General features: G+C 40.8%; 1 protein-coding gene across 3 annotated transcripts in view; it reads left to right on the top strand.

The window, feature by feature from the left end:
• Positions 1-26540, top strand: part of ZNF248 (zinc finger protein 248) — a 78361-nt gene extending 51821 nt beyond the window's left edge. For 2 of the 3 annotated variants that reach the window (XM_033208295.1, XM_033208296.1), the window contains one exon: positions 23515-26540. In XM_033208295.1, the coding sequence (XP_033064186.1) occupies positions 23515-23553 (39 nt within the window). In that variant the 3' untranslated portion in view covers positions 23554-26540. Of the gene's footprint in view, positions 1-6226; positions 6339-6478; positions 8605-23514 lie in introns of those variants that run through there. The other variant, XR_004436393.1, reaches the window with a different exon arrangement.
• Positions 26541-26864: the final 324 nt, after the last annotated feature.

A 26864-nucleotide genomic window follows, 5' to 3' on the forward strand; every position in this document is an offset into this window, starting at 1 on the left:
ACTCAGGGGTAAAAGACTGAAAGTTTATCTTCAGCATAATATGGAAGTTCTAGCCAGAGCAAATAGGCAATAAAAAACAAAAGGCATACAGATTGGAAAGAAGTAAATTTTTTGTGTGTTCTTATATGATTTTATATGTAGAAAGCCCGAAAGAGTCCATCCACTAAAAATGGTTAGAATAAATAGACTCAGCAAAGGAGCAGAATACAAAATCAACACACACAAATCATTTGTGTTTGCATATACTAACAATGGAAAATCCTAAAAGGAAATTCAGGAAACAATTTTAGGTACTATAGCATCAAAAAAGATAAATCAAGGTGGCAAAAGACTTGTACACTGAAAACTACAAAATGTTGCTGAAATGTATTAAAGAATAAATGGAGATGTGTAAATCCATTCATGTACATTGATAGGAAGACTTAATATTGTTAAGATATTATATAGTACTACCCAAAGCAATCTACAGGTTCAATGCGATCTCTATCAAAATACCAAAGGTGTTTTTGCAGTAGTAGAAAAATATATCCAAAAACCTATATGGAATCCAAAGGGACCCCCGATAGTCAAAATAATTTTAATAAAGAACAACATTGGAGGTCTTGTACCTCCTGCTCTCACACCTCCTGATTTTAAGAGTTGTTAGAAAGCTATAAATCATAATAGTGTAATAGTGTGGTGCTGCTATAAAGACAGATGTATAGAACAATGAAAAAGAATAGAAAGCCAAGAGGCCCTCAAAAGTATGAGTAAATGGTTTTAGACAAGGGTACCAAGACCATTCAATGGCAAGGACAGTCTTAAAAAAATGATGCTGGTGAGCGTGGTGGCACATACCTGTAATTCCAGCTACTCAGGAGGCTGAGACAGGAGAATCACTTGAACCTTGGAGGCGGAGTTTGCAGTGAGCAGAGACTGGGCCACTGCATTCCAGCCTGGGTGACAGAGTGAGACTGTATCTCAAAAAAAAAAAAAAAAAAAAAAAACGCTGGGAAAACTGGGTATTGACATGCAAAAGAATGAAGTTGGATTCTTACCTAACACCATATTCTCAAAGTAACTCAACATGGATTAAAGGCCTACATGTAAGAGTTAAGATTGTAAAGCTCCCAGAAAAAAACACAGGGGGAAAGCTTGATGACACTGGATTTGGCAATGATTTATTGGATATGACACCAAAAGCATAAGCCACAAAATAAAATATAGACAAATTTTACCTTATCAAAATTTGTAACACCTTTACGTTTTTTTAAAGGACACTATCGACAATGAAAAGGCAACACACAGAATGGGAAAAATTTTTCAAAACACATATTTGATAAGAGATTAATATTCAGAATATATAGATAACTCCTAAAACTTAACAACAACAAAATGAACAAATTGATTAAAAAATGGGCCAAGGACTTGAGTAGACATTAAAAAAAAAAGATATTCAGATGGCCCGTAAGCATATGAAAAGACACTCAACATCACTAGTTATTAAGGAAATGCAAATTAAAACCAAAATGAGATACCACCTCATCCTCAATGGAATGACTGCTATCAAAAGGTGGAAGGGACGGAGAAAGAAAGGAGATAGGAATTAAAAATATCAGGTGTAGTTGAGGATGTGGAGAAGTTGGAACTCTTGTGCATTGTTGATAGGAATGTAAAATGGTACAGCTGCTATGGAAAATGGTGCAGCTATTGTGGCAGTTGCTCAAAAAATTAGAAATAGAATTACTATATGATCCAGCAATTCCACTTCTGAGTATATACCCAAAATAATTGAAGGCAGAATCTGAAAGATATTTTCACACCCATGTTTATGGCAGCATTATTCACAAAAGCCAAAAAGTGAAAGCAACCCATGTGTCCATTGATGGATGAATGGATAAACAAATTGTAGTATGTTCATACAATGCAATATTGTTCAGATTGAAAGTGTTAAACATAGTTTTACCATCTTGCTCAACAATTCTACTCCTAGAAATATACCCAAGAGAAATGAAAACAGATACTCAAATGCTTGTACACAAATGTTCATATGTACATGTTTGTACTGCGTGTATTCATATTTGTCCTGCAAATGCAAAAATCTGAATACTGTACCATGTGTATGTATACACACATAAGCATGTGTGTGTGTATCTCTCTATATAATATGCTATTGGTGAATATTCTTAACATTGTGTAGGTAACCACCCAACACTTTTTTTACAATGATGCAGAAATATAAAAAGGAGTATTATTAAGTGAGAATATTTGTATACAATTTCCCTATCCCAGAGAATGGCTCCATCATGCATATTGACCCAATGATCCCTTATATACTCCTCTTACAAGAAAAACTGAGACATGATGAAAAATTTTAGAGAGTTTATTTGAGCAAACAGCAATTTGTAAATCAAGAAACACCAAACCAAAAGAAGCATAAGGGACAGGTTTTTACAGAGTGAATGTGGAAATAAAGAAAATATTTGATGGGTTACAGTTGTACAGTTGCCTTATTTGGTCTATTCCATTAGAAAGTCCCTAGTTATTGTAAGTTAGTTGGCTGCTTCTGATTGGTTGAGCATGTATCATATATCTGATAACCTGCTTTAGAGTCTGCTCTATCTGAAACTAATTGGCTATCCCCAGTTTCTTTTCCTTAGTACTAGCATTCAGATATTCAATTGTACCAGCATCATTTATTGTACAGATCTTATTTTCCCATTGAATTACATTGGCAACTCAATAGTGTACAATTGCCTAGGTTCAGCCCGTGTGGAGAAATGGTAAATGACCTAGTGAAGAAAAAGCTAGAAATCCTCAGGGTGCCCAGGCAGGGCTCCTCCTCTCTAGAATTGAATTTTTGTTATCCTCATTACTTCTACCACTCTCCGATGTCTTTGAAAATACAAAAAATACAACTGTTATTATTTGGCTAGTGTTTTTTCCAGGTGTTGAAGTGGGAGCATTGGCCTAATACAACTTAGTAACTGTATCTTTTTTTAGGAGTGGAACACAGAATGACATAATATGATTCCTTCTTGTGGACAGCAAGCCACCCAGATGCCGAGGCAAGAGATTGAGGGCATGAGCTGTTCCAGTATAATAAAATATATAAAGTAAGAATAGTTATACTAGATATAGATAATAGATATGATTATGTATGAATATCATTAATCATTAGTTTGTAGCAGTTACTCTTTATTCCAATATTATAATAATCCTTGCTCTACAATTATAACTTAGGAAAAACCAGGCCATACAGAGATAGGAGCTGAGGGGACATAGTGAGAAGTGACCAGAAAACAAGAATGTGAGCCTTCTGTTATGCCCGGGCAGGACCACCAGAGGGCTCCTTGGTCTAGCGGTAATGCCAGCGTCTGGGAAGAAGCCCGTTGCCAAGCGGACCATGTTCTAGCGGTAGCGTCAGTCTCAAGGAAAAACACCCGCGACTTAGCAGACCAGGAAAGGGAGTCTCCCTTTCCCCAGAGGAGTTCACAGAAGACTCTACTCCTCCACCTCTTCTGGAGGGCCTGACATCAGTCAGGCCCACCCGCAGTTATCCGGAGGCCTAACCGTCTCCCTGTGATGCTGTGTTTCGGTGGTCACGCTCCTAGTCCGCCTTCATGTTCCATCCTGTACACCTGGCTCTGCCTTTTAGATAACAGTAGCAAATCAGTGAAAGTACTAAACGTCTCTGATATGCAGAAATAATAGCGTAAGTTCGCTCTCTCTCCTCTCTTTCTCTCTGCCTCGGCTGCCAGGCAGGGAAGGGACCCCTGTCCAGTGGACACGTGACCCACATGACTTTACTTATCATTGGAGTTGGCTCTCACTCCTTACCCTGCCCCTTTGTCTTGTATCCAATAAATATCAGCGCAGCCTGACATTAGGGGCCACTACTGGTCTCCGTGTTTTGGTGGTAGTGGTCCCCTGGGCCCAGCTGTCTTTTCTTCTATCTCTTTGTCTTGTGTCTTTATTTCTACAATCTCTTCTCTCCACACACGGGGAGAAAAACCCAGCGACCCTGTGGGGCTGGACCCTACACTTCCAAATTAAAATAAAATTGTAATGAATCAGAATTTATAAGCTGATATACAAAATAAGGTATAAATAATGTTTATTATCATTATACAATTATTTAGCTATTAAAGAAGAATGACCGCCATTACTTTATGCTTATGAATGACCTATACTCTCATTTTATTAACTTGGAAACTTTATTTGATAACCCATCCTTGATATTAAGATTCACATTATTAATATCAGGCTGGATGCAGTGGCTTATTCCTGTAATCCCAGCACTTTGGGCAACCCAGGCAGGGTGAGTGGATCACTCTAGCCCAGGAGTTCAAGACCAGCCTAGCTAACATGGCAAGACCTTGTCTCTACAAATAATTAAAAAATAATTAGCCGGGTGTGGTGGCAGGTGCCTGTAGTCCTAACTACTCGGGAGGCTGAGGTGGGAGGATCACTTGAGTCGGGGAGGCAGAGGTTGCAGTGAGCCGAGATCGCAACACTGCACTCCAGTCTGGGTGACAGAGTGAGACCTTGTCTCAAATAAATAAAAAATAAATAAATAAATAAGATTCACTATTATAATTCAAATAATCATTTCAATAATATATAATTATGTTTTCTACTCAGCAATTAATTAGTAATGCTAGTTACAAGGCTGAAAAAGTATTCCTGAAAATTCTCAATTTATGAACTGAAGTTTGATGTTATAACAAGATAGATATTCAAACCACCACCCTCAGGTACAGTTAATGTAGTAGATTGCACTCTGAAATATCCAAATTAATGCCCAAATTAAATAACAATATTAAAGAATAAATATGCTACCGTGGTTGTAGGTATATGTTAAGGATGTGTCATTTCTAAGGTATATTCTTATGGGGAAAACTAGTCTTAAAACATATGGGTATTCTATGGACCTACCTGGTGTATGTAGGATTCATTTGGATTTTTTTCTGAGGAAAATCTTCAAACATAAAGTAGAAAGAGTATGCCTATTACTTCACGGAACACATTTTCTTTTCTTTTTCTTTTTTCTTTTTTTATGAAACAGAGTGTCCCTCTGTCGCCCAGGCTTGAATGCAGTGGTGCCATCCTGGCTCACTGCAACCTCCACCTCCTGGGTTCAAACAATTCTCCCACCTCAGTGCCCGTCCCCGCCTGCCCCACCTCCAGTAGCTGGGATTACAGGAGGACACCATCATGATCGGCTGTTTTTGTATTTTTTGTAGAGAGGAGGTCTTGTTATGTTGCCCGCATTTGTCTGGAACTCCTGAGCTCAAGTGATCTGCCCGCCTTGGCCTCCCAAAGTGTTGAAATTAGAGGCATGAGCCACTGCGCCCAGTCGTGGCATATTTTCATTGCCTAGATTAAACACTATATTTTGCTATATTTGTTGTTACTTTTTGCACAAAACATTTGAAATTCTTAAGTATTGCATCACTAAAAGTTAAGCACATTTTTACAGCACCACAATGCATATTAGTATCGCAGCCAGTAAATATAACAATAATTTCTTAATATTATAAATAGTTCAATTTTAATAAAAATTACCCTATTTGTTCCTAAAATGCCTTTTACAGTTGATTTGCTTAAACCATATCCAATACAAAACTATGCATTTGACTTGTTATGTCAGTAGTCACATTCGCATCCATAACTTGGCGGTGTTTAGAAGGGCACTGTGTAACAGAAACCTTTAAAATAAATTGGAAACGCTGACATTTCCCAGGGAGCAGGAGCGAGTGTACAGGCTTATGGGAAATGTACTTTTTTTCTGGTATTGGCACAGAGGGGGGCTCCTTTTCTGGGCACGCACTCCCACCACTTGTTGGTAAATTGACTCCCCTCAGGGGCTGGGCCACACCACTGGGGAGCAGGGAGGGGCGGGTGAGCCCCAGAGGGTTGGGAGAGGGTCCAGGGGCATTGGCGTCTCTGTCGCAGGAGGCGTGCGTGGGCTTCAAGTAATGCAAACGGGTGGGAGGCTGAGGCGGGAGGATCGCTCCAGCCTGGGTGAACAGAGACAGAGAGAGAGACCCTGTCTCAAAAAAAAAAAAAAAAAAAAGAAAAGAAAAGAAAAAGGAAAAGGAAACAAGTTTAGAGAGGTGAACTGACTTACCCAAGATCATATAACCAGCAGCTGCAGGAACCTAGTTTTTGAACTCTGTTCTCCATGTCTCCTTGTTCTTTTTAATTATCCACCGTGTTTAAAACCCAGCATCGTTATTCACAGCATTGAGCACTGATGTGCCTTCACAGGAAACTTGGCCCTGTGTGTTTCCAGGATTCTTGATGTTTCTTCTGAGCTCCAGGGTCAGGCAGTATGATTGAAGTTTCTAAGCCAGGTAAGCCTTGTCCAGCATTTGTCCTTGGGGGACTCTGTTTGAATTTGTAGATGGCCCAGGCCTTGATTCTCAGGGAAAGTATGTTATCTGAAGGTCGGGTTGAAGATTCCAACTGAATTTACTTTGTCCCCTTGTCCCAGCATCCTTGGAACAAAGTAGCTTTTGAGGTAATAAGGAGTAGTTCCTAAGAACCCACGTGGAAGGTCACACTTCTGATCTGAGACCTTTCAGCAGAGCCTGAGAGCAGAGTGGAAAAGGCCAGGAAAGAACATGTCCGGAACTGCCTGTTCACCAAAGACATTCTTGGTGCTCCTGTACAGTTAAGTAACACTTGATGATGTCAGCACATGCAGAAACCATGGCAGACTGTCCAGTGGATGGGCTTTCAGGAGGAGATTAGCTGCCAGCGTGAGCAAGGGGCAGGCAGCACAGGAAAGGACATGTCACTGCCCACTGTGAGGACTGTGAGAACACAGTCTGGGGAAGGCATCGCCTAGATGGGGAACTCGTCCCTGTGCTCCTCCATCAGCCTGCTCCCTTCCTGTCTACTCATTGTCTTTGAAGCCTGTAGAGATGCATCATTGTTCCTATTCTGATGTTACAAAAATCAAGTGACGGTGTTGGATAAAGGTGAAAAAATGGGCCTAGAAGATATAACTTATTTAATCATGTCATTTGTTAGTGGCATACTCAGAAAATAACTCATTAGGGCTGGGCTCAGTGGCTCATGCCTGTGGGAGGCCGACGTGGGAGGACTGCTTGAGCCCAGGAATTCAAGACCAGTCTGGGCAACATAGTGAGACCTGGTCTCTAGAAAAAAAATTATCTGGCTGTGGTGGTGCATACCTGTAGTCCTCCTACTTAAGAGGCTGTGACTGGGGGATCACTTGAGCTTCAGCCCAGGAGTTCAAGGCTGCAGTGAGCTGTGAATCGTGCCACTGTGGTCCAGCCCAGGCAACAGAGCCAGACTCTGTCTCAAAACAAAAAACAAAAAAGTGTAAGTGCCATCCAGTCTTAAACAATTAAGCCACATCAAATTTTTAAAATTAAAAGATCCTTTTGAGAAACTGCAACTGAGTTAAAATAAACAATTAAAGCACCCCCATTGTTTTCTGGAAATGTTGAGGAGGATTTTCTAACTGAAGGGACAAGTACTATCATTAAGAAGGCTGAGAAACAGTACAGCCAGGGCATTTTTTCCATTAATGACGGCTCAGTCTTTTTTTCTGTATTGTAATTTGCTTAATTGACTGTCTGTTTTAAATTTTTCTTTTAGCCAATGGGAGGGGAACATGCATTTTTTATGAATCAGTAGGAAATATTTACACTGATCTAATGAAGAATTGCATGTCTAAACTTTTGGTGACCTGTCAGAGTCAGCATAGACATGTGGGTGTTCCTCCACAGGGTCTCTCCTGTTCTTAGGGTTAGAGGGACATTGCCCCCAGGGGCGTTGCATGCAAGTTTTGTAGGCAGGTGAGTCTGTGTGCTGCATGGCAGCCAGGCTGCACAGGATCTCATTCTCTTTCCTTCTTCCCCAGCTTTACCTTTATAATTCTCTTCCATTCTCCATGAGTAACAAGAAATGAACGGACCTCAGGGGAGTTGTTTATTCTCACTTTGTTTTACAATGGACTTTGTGAGATTTATAAGGGGACAGAAATTAAAACAGAAAAAATAGAAATCAATAAAACTCAACATCAGGGAAACTATAAAGTAGCAGGTCAGTAACTGAGCAAAGTCAGTTTTCGATACATGCAGGTCCTGTAATGTCCCCGATTATCCAAGTTGAGCTGCAGATTTGCCTCTGATCTTTCTGACAGCAAAAGAGAATTCAAAGAAAAGTCTTTCAGGAGATTAAAACATTGGGGTTCAAGTGGACAGTTTTTCAGTGGTCTTGCTTCATCCAGAGATAAGATTCAGAGTATCCAGAAGAAGGCTGAATGGCCTGCATGCCCTTGAACATAGCTCTGCTTGAACAATTCCTTCCCTTCATCTGTGGTACTACACATGAGACTGCCACTCACTCTGCTTCCTTGCTGACACTTGGTGTTGTCGGACTTTAGACTTCTTGCCAATCTAACTTCTGTGAAAACCCTGTCATTTTAATATGCATTTTTCAGATTACTAATGAGCTTATATATCCTATATTTATGTTTTTTTGTGAACAGATTACTAATTTTGAATCATTTTTCTATATTATTTTTAAGGCTCTTCCATATATTTTGGAGAATAATTCTTTGGGTATTTGTCACCAATTCTCCAAGTTTTTCTCTTGTGTTTTACTTATGCAGTGCCTTTGGCTTTATGAGAATGTTTTTATCTAGGCTGATCTGTTGATTTTTTTGTATTTGAGTTTTTAAAATCTTATTTTAAAGTTCTTATTTAATTCAATATAATGATTTTTTTTTTTTTTTTTTGAGACGGAGTCTTGCTCTGTCACCCAGGCTGGAGTGCAGTGACACAATCTCAGCTCACTGCAACCTCCACCTCCTGGGTTCAAGGGATTCTCGTACCTCAGCCTCCTGAGTAGCTGGGTCTACAGGCGTGTGCCACCACGTCCAGCTAATTTTTTGTATTTTTAGTAGAGATGGAGTTTCACCATGTTAGCCAGATGGTCTTGATCTCCTGACCTCATTATCTGCCTGCCTCAGCCTCCCAAGGTGCTGGGATTACAGGTGTGAGCCACCATGCCCAGCCAATATAATGATATATTTTTTAAAAATGTTGTTTAGGCCGGGCGCAGTGGCTCACGTCTGTAATCCCAGCACTTTGGGAGGCTGAGGCGGGCAGATCACCTGAGGTTGGGAGTTCGAGATCAGCCTGGCCAATATGGCGAAACCCCGTGTCTACTAAAAATACAAAAATTACCTGGGTGTAGTGGCGGATGCCTGTAATCCCAGCTACTTGGGAGGCTAAGGCAGGAGAATCACTTGAACCTGGAAGGCGGAGGTTGCAGTGAGCCAAGATCATGCCACTGCACTCCAGCCTGGGTGACAGAGCGAGGCTCCATCTCAAAGAAAAAAAAAAAAAGAAAAAAGAAAAAACGTTGTTTAATGTTTATACACTGCTGGTGGGAATGTAAATTAGTTCAGCCACTGTGGAAATCAGTTTAGTGATTTCTCAAAGAACTTAAAACAGAACTACCATTCTATCTAGCAACCTCATTAGTGAGTATATACCCAAAGGAATATAAGTCATTCTGCCGTAAAGACGCATGCACACATACGTTCATTGCAGCACTATTCACAATAGCAAAGACATGGAATCAGCCTACATACCAATCAATAGTAGACTGGATAAAGAATATATTGTACATATACACCATGGAATACTATGTAGCCATAACAAAGAATGAGATCATGTCTTTTGCAGCAACAAAAGGTGGAGCTGGAGGCCATTATCCTGAGTGAACTAACACAGGAACAGAAAACCAAATACTATATATTCTCACTTGTAAGTGGGAGCTAGATATTGAGTACACATGAACACAAAGAAAGGAACAAGAGACACTGGGGACTATTTGAGAGTAGAGGATAGGAGGAGGGTGAATGTTGAAAAACTACCTGTGGAGTACTATGCTTATTACCTGGGTGACAAAATAATCTGTAAGCCAAAATTCATGACATTCGACTTACTTATATAACAAACCCGTACATGTACCCATGAACCTAAAATAAAAGTTTTTAAAATTTTTAAATTAACATACTATTTCTAGTGTTTTCTTTTTTCTTTCTTTTCTTTTTTTATTTTTATTTTCAACAGAGACAGGGTCTCATTATGCTGCTCAGGTGTGTCTTGAACTCTTGGGCTCAAGCAATCCTCCTACCTCAGCCTCCCAAAGTGCTGGGAAAACAAGCATGAGCCACCACACCTGGACTACTTCTAGTATTTTTTAATACTAGAAAAATATTTAAGTCTTGACTCAATCGGGAACTCATTATTGTAGATAATATGAAGACAAATCTAATTTTACTTTTTTCCACATAATACCAGTTGCAGCGAACCCTAGTTATTAGCGTTCTTCTCCAGTGAATTATAATGCCACAGTTATCATTACTTGTATTACTATGTCTGTGTATTTTTTCTTCCATTCGTCCTTAATTAATTCTCCATTAGGTTCGTCTTGTCCTGTCTCACCCTTCTTACTGGTCTTACTGAGTGACAGCTGGCATCCTTACCTTGCACCTGATTTTCAGAGATAACTCAGGAAGTGTTAGCAAACACTAGAATACTTTTTTATTTTTGACGAAGTCTTGCTCTGTCACCAGGTTGGAGTGCAGTGGCGCGATCTCAACCTACTGTAACCTCTGCCTCCCATGTTCAAGCAATTCTGCTTCAGCCTCCCGAGTAGCTAGGACTACAGGCATGCGCAATCACGCTCAGCTAAATTTCATATTTTTAGTACAGATGGAGTTTCACCATGTTGGCCAGGATGGTCTCGATCTCTTGACCTCGTGATCTGCCTGCCTCAGCCTCCCAAAGTGCTGGGATTGCAGGCATGAGCCACTGTGCCCGGCCAACACTGGAATACTTTCTGTAGGCTTGGAGTTCACTATCCTGTTATGTAAGTTTCTTCCTACACCTTACTTGCCAGGAGAAATTTTTTTTAAGTTTTGATGTCCATTATACCTTTTGTGTTTTCTGTACCTTTAAAGATAGATTTTGATTACTAATTTGATTTCTCAGTTGGTTTATAGTTTTTCTGGTTTTCTAATAACTCTGGTACAATTTTGGATACACATTTATTGTATGTTTTCACACACTTATTTTAAAATTGTACATTTTTTAAGGTTTTCTATTTATATTAATCTTTAAAAGGCATGATTCTTAAAATCTTTAATCTGTAGTTAATGTTAATTTTTCATTCCAGTTTTTATCACTTATTATATTGCACTTTAATATGGAAGCTGTTGATTAGAAAATGAAAAACTGTCTTCTGGCTGGTCAAACATCTGAAGACCTAGGTTGGCTGCTGGGTTTTTTCAACATGTTCCCAACCTTTTGTTTTTAAAGGAATTAGAATGTTTATTACATTTATAAGGTTAATTTTCATTCAAATGGCTTTCTTCTTGTCTTTTGTTACTGCTTTTAATTATTTTGAGAACGTTATATGCTTTTCATAATGATGACATCCCATTGAAATCCATCTGTCTCCCACCTCCCTATTGTGGGGTGGCTATTTCAAGTTCATCAGATAAGCCAGAAGCTAATCTCCACCTCTTCAATTGGTATATGAAAAACAGAAGAAGCCCCATACAAAAGAGTATACTTGAAAACAAATATACCTGAAACTAATAGTGTGCTAAAACTGCCAAGGTTTTACTCACATTTTTGTATCAGTGTATTCACATCTAGCATAATAAATGGCCACTAACATACTGTAGAAATAAATAACAAAGGCTGGGCATGGTGGCTCATGCCTGTAATCCCAGCAATTTGGGAGGCTGAGACAGGCAGATCACGAGGTCAGGAGATCGAGACCATCCTGGCTAACACGGTGAAACCCTGTCTCTACTAAAAATACAAAAAATTAGCCGGGCGTGGTAATGGGTACCTGTAGTCCCAGCTACTCGGGAGGCTGAGGCAGGAAAATGTTGTGAATCCGGGAGGCAGACCTTGTAGTGAGTGGAGATCGTGCCACTGCACTCCAGCCTGGGAGACAGAGTGAGACTCCATCTCAAAAAAAAAAAAAAAAAAAAAAAAAAAAAAAAAAAAGGAAATAAGAAAATATAAGAAAAACAAAAACATAGACCATTTTTCAGCCTCAACGTGGGAACCTGACTGTCAGAGCTAAAGTATGCTTCCAGTACACATTTTTGTTTTTAGATAGTGAGGTCTCACTCTTTTGTCCAGGATGGAGTGCAGTTGTTCAGTCATGGCTCATTGCAGCCTTGACCTTCTGGGCTCAAGCAATGTTCCAGTCTAAGCCTCCCGTGTAGCTGGGACTACAGGAGTGCACACTCACACTTGGCTAACTTTTTTTTTTTTTTTAATTTTATTTATTTATTTAGAGACGGAACCTCGCTCTGTCGCTAGGCTGGAGTGCAGTGATGCCATCTTGGCTCACTGCAACCACCGCCTCCCAGGTTCAAGCAATTCTGCCTCAGCCTCCGAGTAGCTGGGACTACAGGCATGTGCCACTATGCCCAGCTAATTTTGGTATTTTTAGTAGAGATGGGGTTTCACCATGTTGATCTCTTGACCTTGTAATCCGCCTACCTCCGCCTTCCAAAGTGCTGGGATTACAGGTGTGAGCCACTGTGCCCGGCCTAACTTTTTATTTTGTAGAGACAGGGTCTCCCTATGTTGCCCAGACTGGTCTTGAACTCCCAGGCTGAAGTGATTTTCCAGCTTCAGCCTCCCAAAATGCTGGATTACAGGCATGCGCCACCATTCCCAGCCCTAGTATACATTTTTTAAGAGCTCTCCGAAGGGGAGAAAACTAGTCATTCCCAAATACACCTCACTATACATCTGCTTTCCAAACTTTTCTTCTATTCATCCAGGTGGGTTTTTAATTTAATTAATTAACTAATTAATTAATTTAGATGGAGTCTCGCTCTGTCGCCCAGGCTGAGTGCAGTGGCGTGATCTTGGCTCACTGCAAGCTCCGCCTCCTGGGTTCACGCCATTCTTCTGCCTCAGCCTCCCGAGTAGCTTGGACTACAGGCGCCCGCCACCACGGGTGGCTTAATTTATTTATTTTATATTTTTAGTAGAGATGGGATTTCCCCATGTTAGCCAGGATGGTCTTGATCTCCTGACCTCGTGATCTGCCCGCCTTAGCCTCCCAAAGTGCTGGGATTACAGGCGTGAGCCACTGTGCTTGGCCCCAGGCAGGTTTTAAGTACAATTGAAAGAAAAGATAAAGCTTGTGGTTCATTCATCCACTTCCTACTAGAGTGGAAGTAGTGTCCTAACACTTCAGGTGTTCTTAGTAAACTAAGCTGGAGGAATTTTTCCCTTGCTTTAGTCCAGAGCAAATACTTGTTTATCGAGAAATATATAACTCCTTCCCCTATCTGTGTTAGTCACCTGTAAAGAGATGAATACAGGCTGGTATTTTGTTCCTCTAGGCTCCTCACTCAACACAGCTGATGTTATAGAGTTCATATTTTCTGAGAAGAAACATTTTTACAATAAAGGTACCAGAGAGAGGCTCAATGCCATAAGCTCTGTGTACTTGGGTACATTTTTGGATGAGTAAGCTAATAAATTATCTGTTGTTCTGTAATTATGTTTGCTCCCTGCCTGAGAGAAAATGATCTTCATTGCCCTGTCCCTTGAAAGCACTGACAAGGGGTTATCAAAAAAGACACTTCAGAAAATAGCTTATCTTTCTAGATTACCATAAAACACCATTTTAGTTGGCACTGATATTCAGCAGACACCTTTTGAGCTCTTCCTGAAATGTTTGCCCTCTCCACCTAACAATAAGTTTATGGAGTCTGAAAAATTAATCTGTAGAGGACATTTTTCCTCAAAGCAGTCTCCACTGGCTTTTTAGCAGTTTTTTTTTTTTGAGATATAATTTATGTAATTTAACATTCATCCACTGTGTGTATAATTCAGTGATATTTATTAAATTTTAACAGTTGTGCAAACATCACCACAATCCAATTTTACATTTATATCACCCAAAAACATTCCTTCACAGCAATATGCAGTCAATTCCCACTGTAACCCCCAGCCAATCACTGATCTGCCCTGTCTCTATAAAATTATCTTTCAGCCTGGCCAACATGGTGAAACCCTGTCTCTAACAAAAAATGTAAACTTTAGCCGGAGGTGGAGGCACGTGCCTGTAGTCCCAGCTGCTCAGGAGGCTGAGGTGGGAGAATCGCTTGAACCCAGGAAGCAGAGGTTGCAGTGAGCCAAGATTGTGCCACTGCACTCCAGCCTGGGAGACAAAGTGGGACCCTGTCGCAAAAAAAAAAAAAAAAGTCTTTCTAGACATTCATATATTTAGTCTTTTATGTCTAACTCCTTTTAACAAAATGATTGTTTTAGGTTCATCCACGTTGTAGGGGTTCCAGTTTCTCCATATCCACAACGTCATTTGTTATTGTCTGTTTTTATAATAACCATTCTAGTAATCATGTAGTGGTATCTCATTGTATGTTTAATTTGTAGTTCTCTAGTGACTAATGATGTTTGCTTTGTTTGCATGTGTGTATTTTCTTTATTTTTTGAGACGGAGTCTCGTTCCATCACCTAGGCTGGTGTGCAGTGGTGCCTTCATGGCTCACTGCAACCTCCACCTTCCGGGTTCAAGTGATTCTCCTGCCTCAGTCTCCTAAGCAGCTAGGAGTACAGGCACAGGTCACCACGCCTGGGTAATTTTTGTATTTTTAGTGGAGATGGGGTTTCACTATGTTGACCAGGCTAGTCTTGAACTCCTGACCTCAAGCAATCCACCTCCTTCAGCCTCCCAAAGTGCTGGGATTACAGGTGTGAGCCACCGCGTCTGGCCCTTACATTTATATATATATTTTCTTTGATAAATGTCTCATTCAAGTCTTTTGCATGTTTTTAGAATTGGATTATTTGTCTTATTAAGTTGTAAGTCTTTTTTTTTTTTGAGACAGAGTCTCACTCTGTCACTCAGGCTGGGGTACAGTGGCATGATATCTTGGCTCACTGCAACCTCCACCTCCCGGGTTCAAGCAATTCTCCCACCTCAGCCTCCTGAGTAGCTGGGACTACAGGCGCCCAGCACTACACCCGGCTAATTTTTTTATTAGTAGTAGAGATGGGGTTTCACCATGTTGGCCAGGCTGGTCTCGAACTCCTAACCTCAGGTGATCTGCCCGCCTTGGTCTCCCAATGTGCTGGGATTACAGACTTGAGCCACCGTGCCTGGCCAAATTATGTCTTTATATATTCAAGTTATAAGACTTATCAGAAATATTACTTGCAAATGTTTTCTACTAATATATAGCTTATCTTTTCATTGTCTCAGTGTTATCTTTTGAATCACAATAGCTATCACTTCTAGTGAAATCTAGTTTACAATTTTTTTTGTATGAATTGTGCTTTGTCTTGTCTAAGAACTCTTTACCTAACCAATGGTCACAAAGATTTTTCTTCTATAAGTTTTATACTTTTAGCCCTTATATCTGAGTCTTTGATTCATTTTGCTTTAATTTTCATATATTGTGTGAGGTAAAGGTCTAAGTTATTAATTTTTTTTTGGCATGGGAATATACAATTGTCCCAGCATGATTTGTGGACATACAATTTGTTTTAATGACAAATTTAATTTCCTCTGGAAGTATCTTGGCACTTTTGTCAAAAATCAGTTGACCAAAAAAATAAAAATAAAAAAACCAAAAACCAAAGAGCATACATACAAAAGCAGAACAGGCAAAAAGATCAGTTGACCACTGACACATAACATCCTGGGCAGTAAAAGTTTATTCCTGGACTCAATTGATTTCCATTATCTATGTGCTTGTACTTATGCCAGTGCCACACTGTCTTGATTATGGTAACTTTATAGTATACTTTATTTATTATTTATTTAATTAATTTATTTTTATTTTTTGAGATGGAGTCTTGCTCTGTCACCCAGGCTAGAGTGCAGCGGTGTGGTCTCAGCCCACTGCAACCTCCACCTCCCAGGTTCAGGCAATTCTCTTGCCTCAGCCTCCTGAGTAGCTGGGATTACAGGCCCGTGCCACCACGCCCGCCTAATTTTTTGTATTTTTAGTAGAGACAGGGTTTCATCATGTTAACCAGGAAGTTCTGGATCTCCTGATCTTGTGATCCGCCTGGCTCAGCCTCCCAAAGTGCTGGGATTATAGGCATGAGCCAACGCACCCGGCTTATGGCATACTTTAAAATCAAGTAGTATAAGTTTTACAGATTTGTTCTCTTTCAAGATTGTTTTGGTTTCTTAGACATGACACCTAAAGCATGAGCTACCAAAGGAAAAAAAATGAATAATTTGGACATCGACAAAATTAAATCTTTTGTGCATCATCACAATATTCAGCCTTATTTAATTCATAAACATGGAATGTCTCTTTATTCAGTCCATGTAAATAAAAATTTTCATAAATTCACAAAGGTAGAATACAATGATTAACCCTACAAAATGAATTTTGAGAAAGGAAGCAGCTGTAAACTATATTATACTTTGAAATCCATAAAACAAAAGGTAGTACTGTTTAAAAAACTAAACTGATATTTCATGCTCTTATTTTTTCAATGGAATGGTTCATGTATAAACATACGTAACATTAAAACTATGCAACCTCGAGATTATGTCTACATTTTAAATTATTTGCATTATATAGTCATATAATGCATATAGCACTTTTTTTCTCGTTTTTCTAATTTTTACTGGGTTGCCTTGGAACTAAATAGTAGGCTATTGGAGCTGATATTATTGGTTGCCTACTCTACAGGTTATTCCACATTATTTCCCTTCTGTCAGCCTGGATGTTAACCCTCTCCCACATGATTTGGGAATGACATGAAACACAGAGGCACTGTGGGCGTAAAAACAACCTATAATCAGAATATATTCGAATCCCAAATAGAATAATTCACTGTTTTTCCAGAGTAGAAGTATTCCAGTGAAATCATCCTGCCAAAAGAATCTGATTGATCTCTGCAAAAAATGCTAATATATTGAGTGCTCTGCATTGGTCTCTACTTCTGAAAAGTCAGATATTTAGCAGGAGCTTGATCAGCCTTAGTGAGATAAAACCCATGTTTTCAGTCCCAGATCTAGTGCCCATTTCCTGCTGTCATGGCTACTCCATTCTTGGGCTTGTGTGAACACTCATGGGACCTAGGCTGACAGCCACTGGATAAATGATTCTGTCCACTGCCTCTTCTGTGGTAGCTGATCTTTGACGGACATTAACAAAAGACTCAAAGATCTGCACAATTTGTGTGCACTACCAGATATCCAACCCACTTCTTCTTTACAAGACCTCCTTGGCTCCAGTCTTCCAATCCTGTTCCAACCAATCAGTCTGTTTGCCAATCTTCAAGAATCTGGGTATTACCTTGGCTCACTTTTCTTGCCACAGATAATAATAAACAAGTGTGTGATTTGAAGCCATGTTCATTGTGAGGATTTCCCCATCACCACAATCTTTCAGTGACATTCCTGAGTGGAATTTTCGTGGACATGGAAGACACCAATGTGAGAGAACCAGGCCCAGGATTCTCCTCTTATACTCTGTCACAGTGAATACTCCGTGGAGTATTCATTCTTGACTGAGAGAGAAAGGTCTTTATTGAACTCTCGACATGAATTGAAGTAGCGGTAGTCATATGACAGAGGTAAGTGCCATGGGTCACCTATTTGTATCAATTACTTAAGTTGCTGAGACCTGTTCAGGCCCAATTCCCAATGTACCATTTTTGTTGTACAATAAACTGTTGTTTCCCTGCCTGTTTTATGACTTGGTGTGAGTCTGACAGTAACCCCACACCATGGGCAGCTGTAGTCACATAGTCAATAGATTACACTAAGTCAGCTGCTCAGTTTGTACTAGGATCAAGTAGTACACAGGAGCTGCTTTCGAAACAACGAGAGGTTCTTTGCTGCAGATGGCATGGTTTTGCTCCAGAATCCTAGAGGACTGTGCTGTTACTGGGCTGTTTTGGCTTGTCAGAACCCCACACAGTGTTATGTTATACCACTGAGAACTTTAGTGCCATTGGATGAAGGACAACAGGTGGAACCTGCTATGAAACCCTTTCCTGCTGTGGGCCCCATTCAAAACTGGCCTTCCTCCAAGGCACCCAGTAAGTGGGACAAAACAATATTCCCAAGTGTAGTAGGTGTTTCCCCCATGTGCAAACAGACCTTCCAGATACCTTTCCTTTTTTTAGCAGTAGGAGACGCAAGTTGTGTAATAACTTGATCTTAACACTGGGGGGAGTGTCCAACCTTGTACCAGACACCAAAATGCTGATATAGATGTGTTTGTTTGTTTATTTGTTTGTTTCTCAGCCTCTAGTAAACACTTATCTTACCAAGGTATGCAGAGTACTTGCCACTTTTTCCTCACCAGGTTCCATTGATGTGCCATCCATGTAGTGGACAGGGTGGTGTTTTGTGGAACTCACTGTGTACTACACTGTGACAGAGGGCAGGAGAATTAACAAGACTAGGACAAGACAATATATGCTGCTATCTAGTGTAGAACAAAGTGAACTGCATTTGAGTCTTCAGGGAAGTTAAAAAGGATCCTTTTGCAGTTTAATAGCTGCATATTAAGCTCCAGAGATTACTATTTTTTCTAGTAAAAGCACAATTAGCACAACAGCTATGATTATGACCATTCTGGGATTGATATTGCTTCTGATTTACCAGTTTAGCCAGGGAGAGGGAAATCTTAATTGGCACCACTGGCCTTAACTACAATTAATGGCTCTTACTCCACAAGTCCAAGAGGCAGTGTGAAAGCTCTGCCACCTGATAAGTTTATCCATTCCAATAATTCACTCAAGGGCGGAGTAAAAGACAGCAGGATATATCTGTACACTCTGTACTTTAAGATGGACTTGGATGAGGACTCTAACATCTAGCCTTTGTACATTCATAACATACATAATAGTGGCATTTTGGGTTTCCTGGTTTCAGTCAGATTATACTCTGAATATAAACATTCCAAAGATCTAATATTCCTTTTTTGCCAGTGTACTGTTGCTCTGGTAAATGCATAGACACCTCTTTGGGAGGCTGGGCACAGTGGTTCATGCCTGTAATCCCAGCAATTTGGGAGGCCGAGGCAGACAGATCACCTGAGGTAGAGAGTTCAAGACCAGCCTGACCAACGTGGAGAAACCCCGTCTTTCCTAAAAATACAAAATTAGCTGGGCATGGTGGTGCATGCCTGTAATCCCAGCTACTCAGGAGGCTGAGGCAGGAGAACTGCTTGAACCCAGGAGGCAGAGATTGCGTGAGCCAAGATCGTGCCATTACACTCCAGCCTGGGCAACAAGAGGAAAACTGTGTCTTAAAAAAAAAGGAAGTCTCTTTGGGGGAAATGTTAAGGGACTAGCTATTGTATATAATTGCTATGGCTTTGGGAGGCCCTCAAAAATATTCTTCTTTCCTTCCATCTGTAAACTCTGGATCTCAGAACTGGTTCAAGGATGAAAACTGGGTGAGAGATTGTTATTATTTTTCCATTACACCACCTAAATGTCAACCCATCCAATCTTGACCTGTTTTTTATTGTGTAAGCTAGATATTTCAGAAAGTGAATTGTCACTTCTCTTTTCACTTTCTTGATAACATCATTTGATGCACAAAAGTGTTTAACTTTGACAAAATCTTATTTATTTTTTGCTTTGGCTGGTTGCACTTTTGGTGCCCTATATAAGACCACATTGCCATATCCAGAGTCATGAAGATTCACCCCTATTATTTTCTTCTAAAAGTATTACGATTTTATCTCCTATATTTAGGTTACATATCCATTTTGAGATAATTTGTATATATGATATGAGAAGGATTCAGCTTTTTATGCTCTCCTTTAACAGTACAGTTTCTCTCTTAATGGTAACTGCTTCCCGGGAATAAGATGGGGCATGATATGACCAGTGAATACTCCAGAGATTGTCTATTGCTAGGTATTCTTGGCTGTAAAGTGGCACCATTCTTTGACTAGATATGTTTAGAAATTTAAGCATGTGACATTGTCCACTCAGGAGTTCTTGAGTGCTATAGTCTGCATCTGCCATGCAGATAAGAATTGTTGTGCCATACCCAAAAAAGGTTTCTAGCACAGTCAATGCTGGTAGTATCCTCAAGAAGAGGGTTGAGCATCTGTATGGTCTATTTGCTAGGGCCTTCCACATTTGGTGCCCCAAGCTATGTGCCCTGGAGTCCCTTTGCCATTTGTATTAGTTTCCTGGGGGCTGCCATGACAAAGTACCTAAAATTGGGTGGCTTAAACAATAGAAATTTATTCTCTCACAGTTCTGGAGGCTAGAGTGTAAGCCTCCAAAATGTTGTAGGGCCATGTTGTTTCTGAAGCCTGCTGGGGAGAATCCTCCCTTGCCTCTTCCTAGCTTCTGGTTGTTGCTGGCAATCCTTAGCATTCCTTGACTTGTATGCACATCATTCCAGTCTCTGCCTCCATATCAAATGGTGTCCTCCCAATGTATCTCTGTGTCTACAGTTCCCTCACCTTATAAGGACACCAGTCATTAGAAAAGGGCCTACTTAATCCACTGTGACCTGATTTTAACTTGATTACATCTGAAAATACCCTATTTCCAAATAAAGTTACATTCACATGTACCATGTGTTAGGACTTGAACATGTCTTTTTGGGAGGACACAGTTCGACTCACAACAACCTCAACAACCTGCCCTCTGCCCCCCAATCCCCGCCAAAATTCATATCCTTCCTATGTGCAAAATATATTCACCTCTTCCCAATATGCCCCCAAATCTTAACCCATTACAGCATTAACTCTAACATCTTATCTAAATATAATAAATTCAAAAACTCCTAAATTCAATCTTGTAAATCATCTTAATCAGTCATGGTCCATCCTGGGGTAAAATTCCTCTCTGTCTACAAACCTGTGAAACTCAAAAAACAAATCATCTTTTTCCAAAATACAATGGTGTGGGACATAGTACTAGAGGCAAGACCACAGCTGGTGGAATGGTGATTGGCTGCACATACTCCTGGTAGATTGACTTCATTAAATTCTTCAGGTGGGTTTTGCTGTTCCAGCCTTTGAAACTGAGCCAGGTAATATTTAATGTACATTCATATACTCAAGTGTCTGTAACTGATAATGCTAAATTTATTATAAAAGTTGATGTTTTCATTATGTGTAATACTTCTCCGAATTGTAAGGCATGTTCCCAGTGTAGAAATCACACAATTACAATGGATCCTGGGACAAGTGCACAGGCAGCCTTCCCTAGCCCAGTCATGTACTGTCAGTCAATAAATGCAGGGGAAGATTAAAAACCTTATTAAAGAGTTGGTAGAGACAGGAGTGCTTCACTGTTCAACAAGCTGTACAGACTGCTCTCCCACTCATGCTAATTAGTCCTAATAAGCCTTTAGAGCTACAAATGTCAGTGCCTGGTCAATGTACAAACTAGAGTCACCTAAGCATCAATCACACCTTTCACATACATAAAAAGGTAGCCAGTTACTTTCCCAAGTGCAGGTAGCCCGGAGGTTGGAGTCTGTTGGGTGCTGGTACACTGAAGTCCCCGAGGAGGCCCAGACTGGGCTAACAGATTAGCTGAATTAAAGGCTGAGGGGTGTACTGAGGCATTATGGCTGTGCAACTGCAGAAAAAACTGTTGCAAACTTTACACAAAAAAGAAAACTCCAACCAATGGGCTGAGTTGTGGGCCATGGGGCTTGTCCTGGATGGCACACCTTCAAATATATCTTGCTACATTTTCACTGCCTTATGGACAACAGTCAATAAGATGGGAAGTGGTCCAAGACCTGGACACAGGAACAAGTCCTAAACCCTGTCAGGTGGTACATTATGATAGCAGACAGTCTAGTATCCTTAACTCTGTCACTCACGTGGGCTCCCATGGAAAAGACTCTTCACAATGAATATCGGTGGCATCAACAGATGTTGGGTCCGGCTGATCAGACCTGAGTCACCCAGGTAAAGACCATAGACATCTAGATATAATATCACACAGGACATGGTAGTCCTATATTCCAGGACCCTTTTTGAAATAAAAGCACATTCTAGGCTTCTGGGTAGACAAGAATTTTGAAAGCACACTATTAAACCCAGTACATTACAAGGGTCGAATTACCCATCATATCCCCGCAGTTCACGTGTCCCTAATGGTCCCCAACAACTGTGCTCTGCGCGTTTTGCAATCTCTTGCAGTGCTTCCCTGCGCTTCTGTTCCTTACAGAGACGCCCCGGAACCTTCAGGTCTATGCACCGCTCCGGGAGTGGGTTCAGCCCGAGTGGGACAGGCAGGCGAGCTGAGGAGATGTGGGCTAGGTTCAGGGTCCCGCGCGGCTCGGGGGCAGTGGGAGCGGGGGCGAGGCGTCCCTATGAGTCAGAGGGTGAGCACGTGCGCGCGCGTCCAGGCTCCGCGCGGGGTGTGCGCCTTGGCCCTGGAAGGGCGCCAGCTTTGCTTCCAAGCTGAGCTGGGTGTGAATTGGTCCCTACGGCCAGAGGATGGACCTGCGTGGGATGAGGAGTCCTCACCTGTAGAGGGATGCTGTTAATATGTCTACCAAAAAGAGTCGAAGACCAGGCTGCAATGCAGTAAAGCAAGGCGTTTATTGGGGTATTAGGAATTACAATTCGGGAGACGCATTGGGCTGGAATCCAAATTGTATTCCAAAGAGAGGTAGGGGAACAGGGGGAAAATCAGAAAGGAAGCTACGGGTGTTTACGCAAGTTCTGAAAGAATTATCCCTTAGTGGAAGCGGGTGGCTTAGTACCTGAGTCCATAGTTCATTGGTTGTTACTGTTCAGGAGTTGCAACGCTGGTGAAATTCAGCTGTTTTCCAGAATTTTGTGGTCGTTGCAGTTTGGCCCACTTCAAAGGTTCAAGGCAAGTTCCATTTTTTTTTTTTCCTGCAGTTTTGTAGGATGTGCAGGCAGCCCTTAGAATGACTTCCTACCTCCAGTTTAGAGCTCTCAGTCAGAGTAAGACCATTTTGTATAGCACATCCCACCGATATGTGCCACGTGGAGTGGTTCTGAGTTTCACATTTTTGGCATATGTAAAAAATTGGCAGAGTTTAGTAGTTAACCTCAGCTGATAAGATATTTGGAAAATAGTTTGTTCTTCTCAATAGCTCTTTCATTTAGTCCTTACAACAATCTTTATGTGACTGTTTTCCGTCTTGACAAACAAGAAAACTGAGGTTCTGAGGGTTCAGGTGAAATGGTCAAGGTCACACGTCCAGGGTAGACCACCCTACCTAAAACCGTCTTGTATTCCTGAAATCATACTAAAGTGGGTGGGGGGCGGCTGAGTCTCACCTTGTAGTCATGTATTCTGGGGTTTCTCAGCATCTCGAAGCCCTTGGGTCAGGCTGCATGACTGTGTTGCTTGGACTCCTGCACTGTCCAACCTTCAGCATAGTCAGTGCCTTCAGAGTTTAGACAAGGAAGTTCTCTGAGATTTGGAACCCTGAGTGAAGCTTCTGAATAAAATGGTTTTGTCCTTTAAGCTCAGGTTTCAGCTCCTTGGAAGAAAGCAGTTTTTGTGAAGTAAGAAGAAGGGGCCTAGGAACAGGAATCCCACCTTGAAGATCGCTTCTCTAACCTGAACGTTGTCAGTCCAACTTCAGAGCAAAGGCAGGAAACTGCCAGAAAGGGCAGAGCCTGATGGTTTGCACAGCCTGAAGTAATTCTTCCTCCTGCTTAGAATGAGTGATACTCTGTAAATGTCATCACATCCGGAAGGTCTCTCCTCTATGGTGAAAGGTTTGGACCATGTTTCAGAAAAGATAGGTGACCAGACTGAGTGGTGGCAAGGGGTATGCTGGTGGAAATATTAATCTTGGAGGGTTGGTGTGGGCATGGTCTGCAGGGAGAGATCACTGGGCGTAGCTGGAGGAGTTCTATCTCTAGTCTTTAACCAACATGTCCCACGTTCAATCTCCATGGTCTTTGTCCAGGTTCTGAGCTGCTCTCATACCATGTCCATTGTGATATGGGCTCCCTAGGGATGTGGTGTTGCCTTATCTACCCTGATCCTATAGAGGTAGAGAATAGGGGTGTCTGTGTCTGCATCATTACAAAGCTGAGAAACCGTGACTCTTGGATGTATAAGTAACCTGTCCAGACTCATTCACTTTGTAAATGGCAGAGCAGGAATAGAAAACACCCGTCCATCTTATAACAGATAAGTCACCTGCCAGTTTCTGCTGCAACTGAATTAGAAGCAAACAATCTTAAAACAGATCTTTCTCCAAAGCACTTCCATCATCTTCTGCAGCATGATTTCTTTAAGGGTTAGTAACTCAGTAGGAATGTAAGTAAAAAAATATCCTGAGTATTTCACCTATGGGAGTGAACATGGCAGGTAACAATTTGTCTTCTGATATAATATTATTTGTTGAATTAGTCCTGGATTAGTTCTGAAAGAAAAATGAAATTGACTGTTAGGAAGCGAACCCAGTGAAAAGTTGCATAGCCAACTTCTGTGAGATCTTATCAGATTTACACATATGAATTCTCACTCAGCATAGCTCTTGCTGTCTCCTCAAGGGACAAAGAAACTTTTTCCCATAGAGGAGTGTTTAACCAGTTAGTGGGCAGCAGTTTTTAGGAAGCCTCAAAGGTCAATAGCAGGCCAGATCTCGCGTGACCACCCCTGTATTTTTCTCCCGTAACTGTACATTCAGCTCCCCCTGCACTTTCCCAAGAGCAACAGAGAAAAAACAAATGCCAGGTGAGTTGTTTATTCATTTCTTATGTTTCCATTGCATAAAATGATAAAAGATTACCATGATGAAAATTATCAAGGAATTTATAGTTAACAGATCTAATATAGGGAAAAGTCAACATATTTATTGTAAAGACATCAAGATAATCATAATAGTTTTATTTTAGTGTGTATATATTATACATTGTGTTGTATAACTGTAATTATTACTAGTGACATGCAGACTTATCTCTGATACTCTGTGCAAAGGGACAATGCTTTGTTTTGACCATAAGAATAAACAAAAGAGGCCAGGTGTGGTGTCTCATGCCTATAATCCCAGCACTTTGGGAAGCCAAGGTGGATGGATCATTTGAGGTCAAGAGTTTGAGACCAGCTTGGCCACATGATGAGACCTGGTCTCTATTAAAATACAAAAATTAGCCAGGCGTGGTGGCGTGTTCCTGTAATCCCAGCTACTTGGGAGGCTGAGGTAGGAGAATCGCTTGAACCCTGGAGGCAGAGGTTGCAGTGAACTGACATTGTGCCACTGCATTCCAGTCTGCATGACAGAATGAGACTCTGTCTCAGAAAAAAAAAAAGGATAAACAAAAGTAATTCTTCATGGAACACAAACACTTCCTGGCCTGAAGTCTAAGAAAATGTCTTTAACTCTCTTCATGAAAGTGAGGTAGTTGACACCCTTAGTTAACAAGCCTGAAATGCATGCTGCCTGTGATTGCCACGCTGATTGTTCTTTAGTGGCACAGAAGGGCAGAAAGTCAAAGGACAGCTCAATTGATTCAGGTTGTGGATTTCTTCTGTCTGCTTCATGTTCTTGTCTTCCTGGAGTTTTATAGCCTAGCATATCCCCAGGTGTTTTATAACTCTTACCCTCTTTTTCTTGACTGATTACATACTCTCTAGATTTTTAACTATATCAAAGGATAAGGTAACCCCTCAAGAGCTGAAACATGAAACATGAATTTGGTGCCTTTAAAGTGATAGCTCTCAGTGGTTAGATGTGCTCTCACTGAGCAAAGCAAACTGTTAATTTTCTATAGAATTTTTGCAATATGTTGGTGTATTAATTTCCTGTGACTGCGGTAACAAATAGCCACAATCTTTTTGTTCTGTTAACAGAAATTTATTCTCTCCCAGTTCTGGAGCAGTCTGAAATCAAAGTGCCATCAGGGCCATGCTCCTGCTGACAGATCTAGAGGAGACTATTCCCCATTTCTTCTGGTGGCTGTCAGGAGAGAGGGAGGGAAATGGAATGGAGGAAAAACTTTAAGATGAAGAAAAATAACATGCCTTAAGCCCTGTGTCAATCACTATTCTCCAGGGAAACAACTGATAGAATATAGGTGCATGTGCCTGTTTTGTATGTGTGTGTGTGTGTGTGTGTGTGTATTCATTTTAAGAAATTGATTTATGTGATTATGGGGGCTGGTTGAATGTAAAATTTGTAGAGCAGACCAGCAGCCTGGGAGCTAGGCAGAAGTGAATGCTGCAGTATTGTGGCATAATTCCTTCTCTGAAGCCCTAAACCCCCAATGCCTCAGAATGTGACTGTATTGGAGATAGGGCCTTTACAGAGGTAATTAGGTTAAAATGAGACCATTAGCGTGAGCCGTGATCCAGTCTAACTGGTGTCTTCATAAGAAAGAGATGAGGACATGCACCAGGGGAATGTATGTAGAGAGGATGACCTTGTGAAGAGACAGAAAGAGGGTGACCACCTGCAAGCCAAGGAGAGGGGCCTAAGAAGAAACCAACCCTGTTGACACTAGGAGCATGACAAATAAATTCCTGTTGTTTAAGCCACCTAGTCTGTGGTACTTTGTTATGGCATCCCCAGAAAATGAATGTATACAAATAGTGATTCTATTTTTAACATTTTGAGGAAATGCCATACTGTTTTCCATAGCAGCTACATTGTTTTACGTCTCTCCAACAGTGAAAAATGTTCCAAATTCTCTGTAGCTTCACCAACACTTTCTGTTTTTTAATAGTCACCCTAATAGCTGTGAAGTGAAGTAACATTCTCTTGAGTATAATTGAGCATACTAATAATCTCCAATGTCTCCAAAAACAGTCTCTTCTGATTCTTGATACAGTTTATTATTATTATTATTATTATTATTATTT

This window comes from Trachypithecus francoisi, unplaced genomic scaffold (assembly GCF_009764315.1).
Source record: "Trachypithecus francoisi isolate TF-2019V2 unplaced genomic scaffold, Tfra_2.0 Lachesis_group9, whole genome shotgun sequence".
NCBI classification, from domain to species: domain Eukaryota; kingdom Metazoa; phylum Chordata; class Mammalia; order Primates; family Cercopithecidae; genus Trachypithecus; species Trachypithecus francoisi.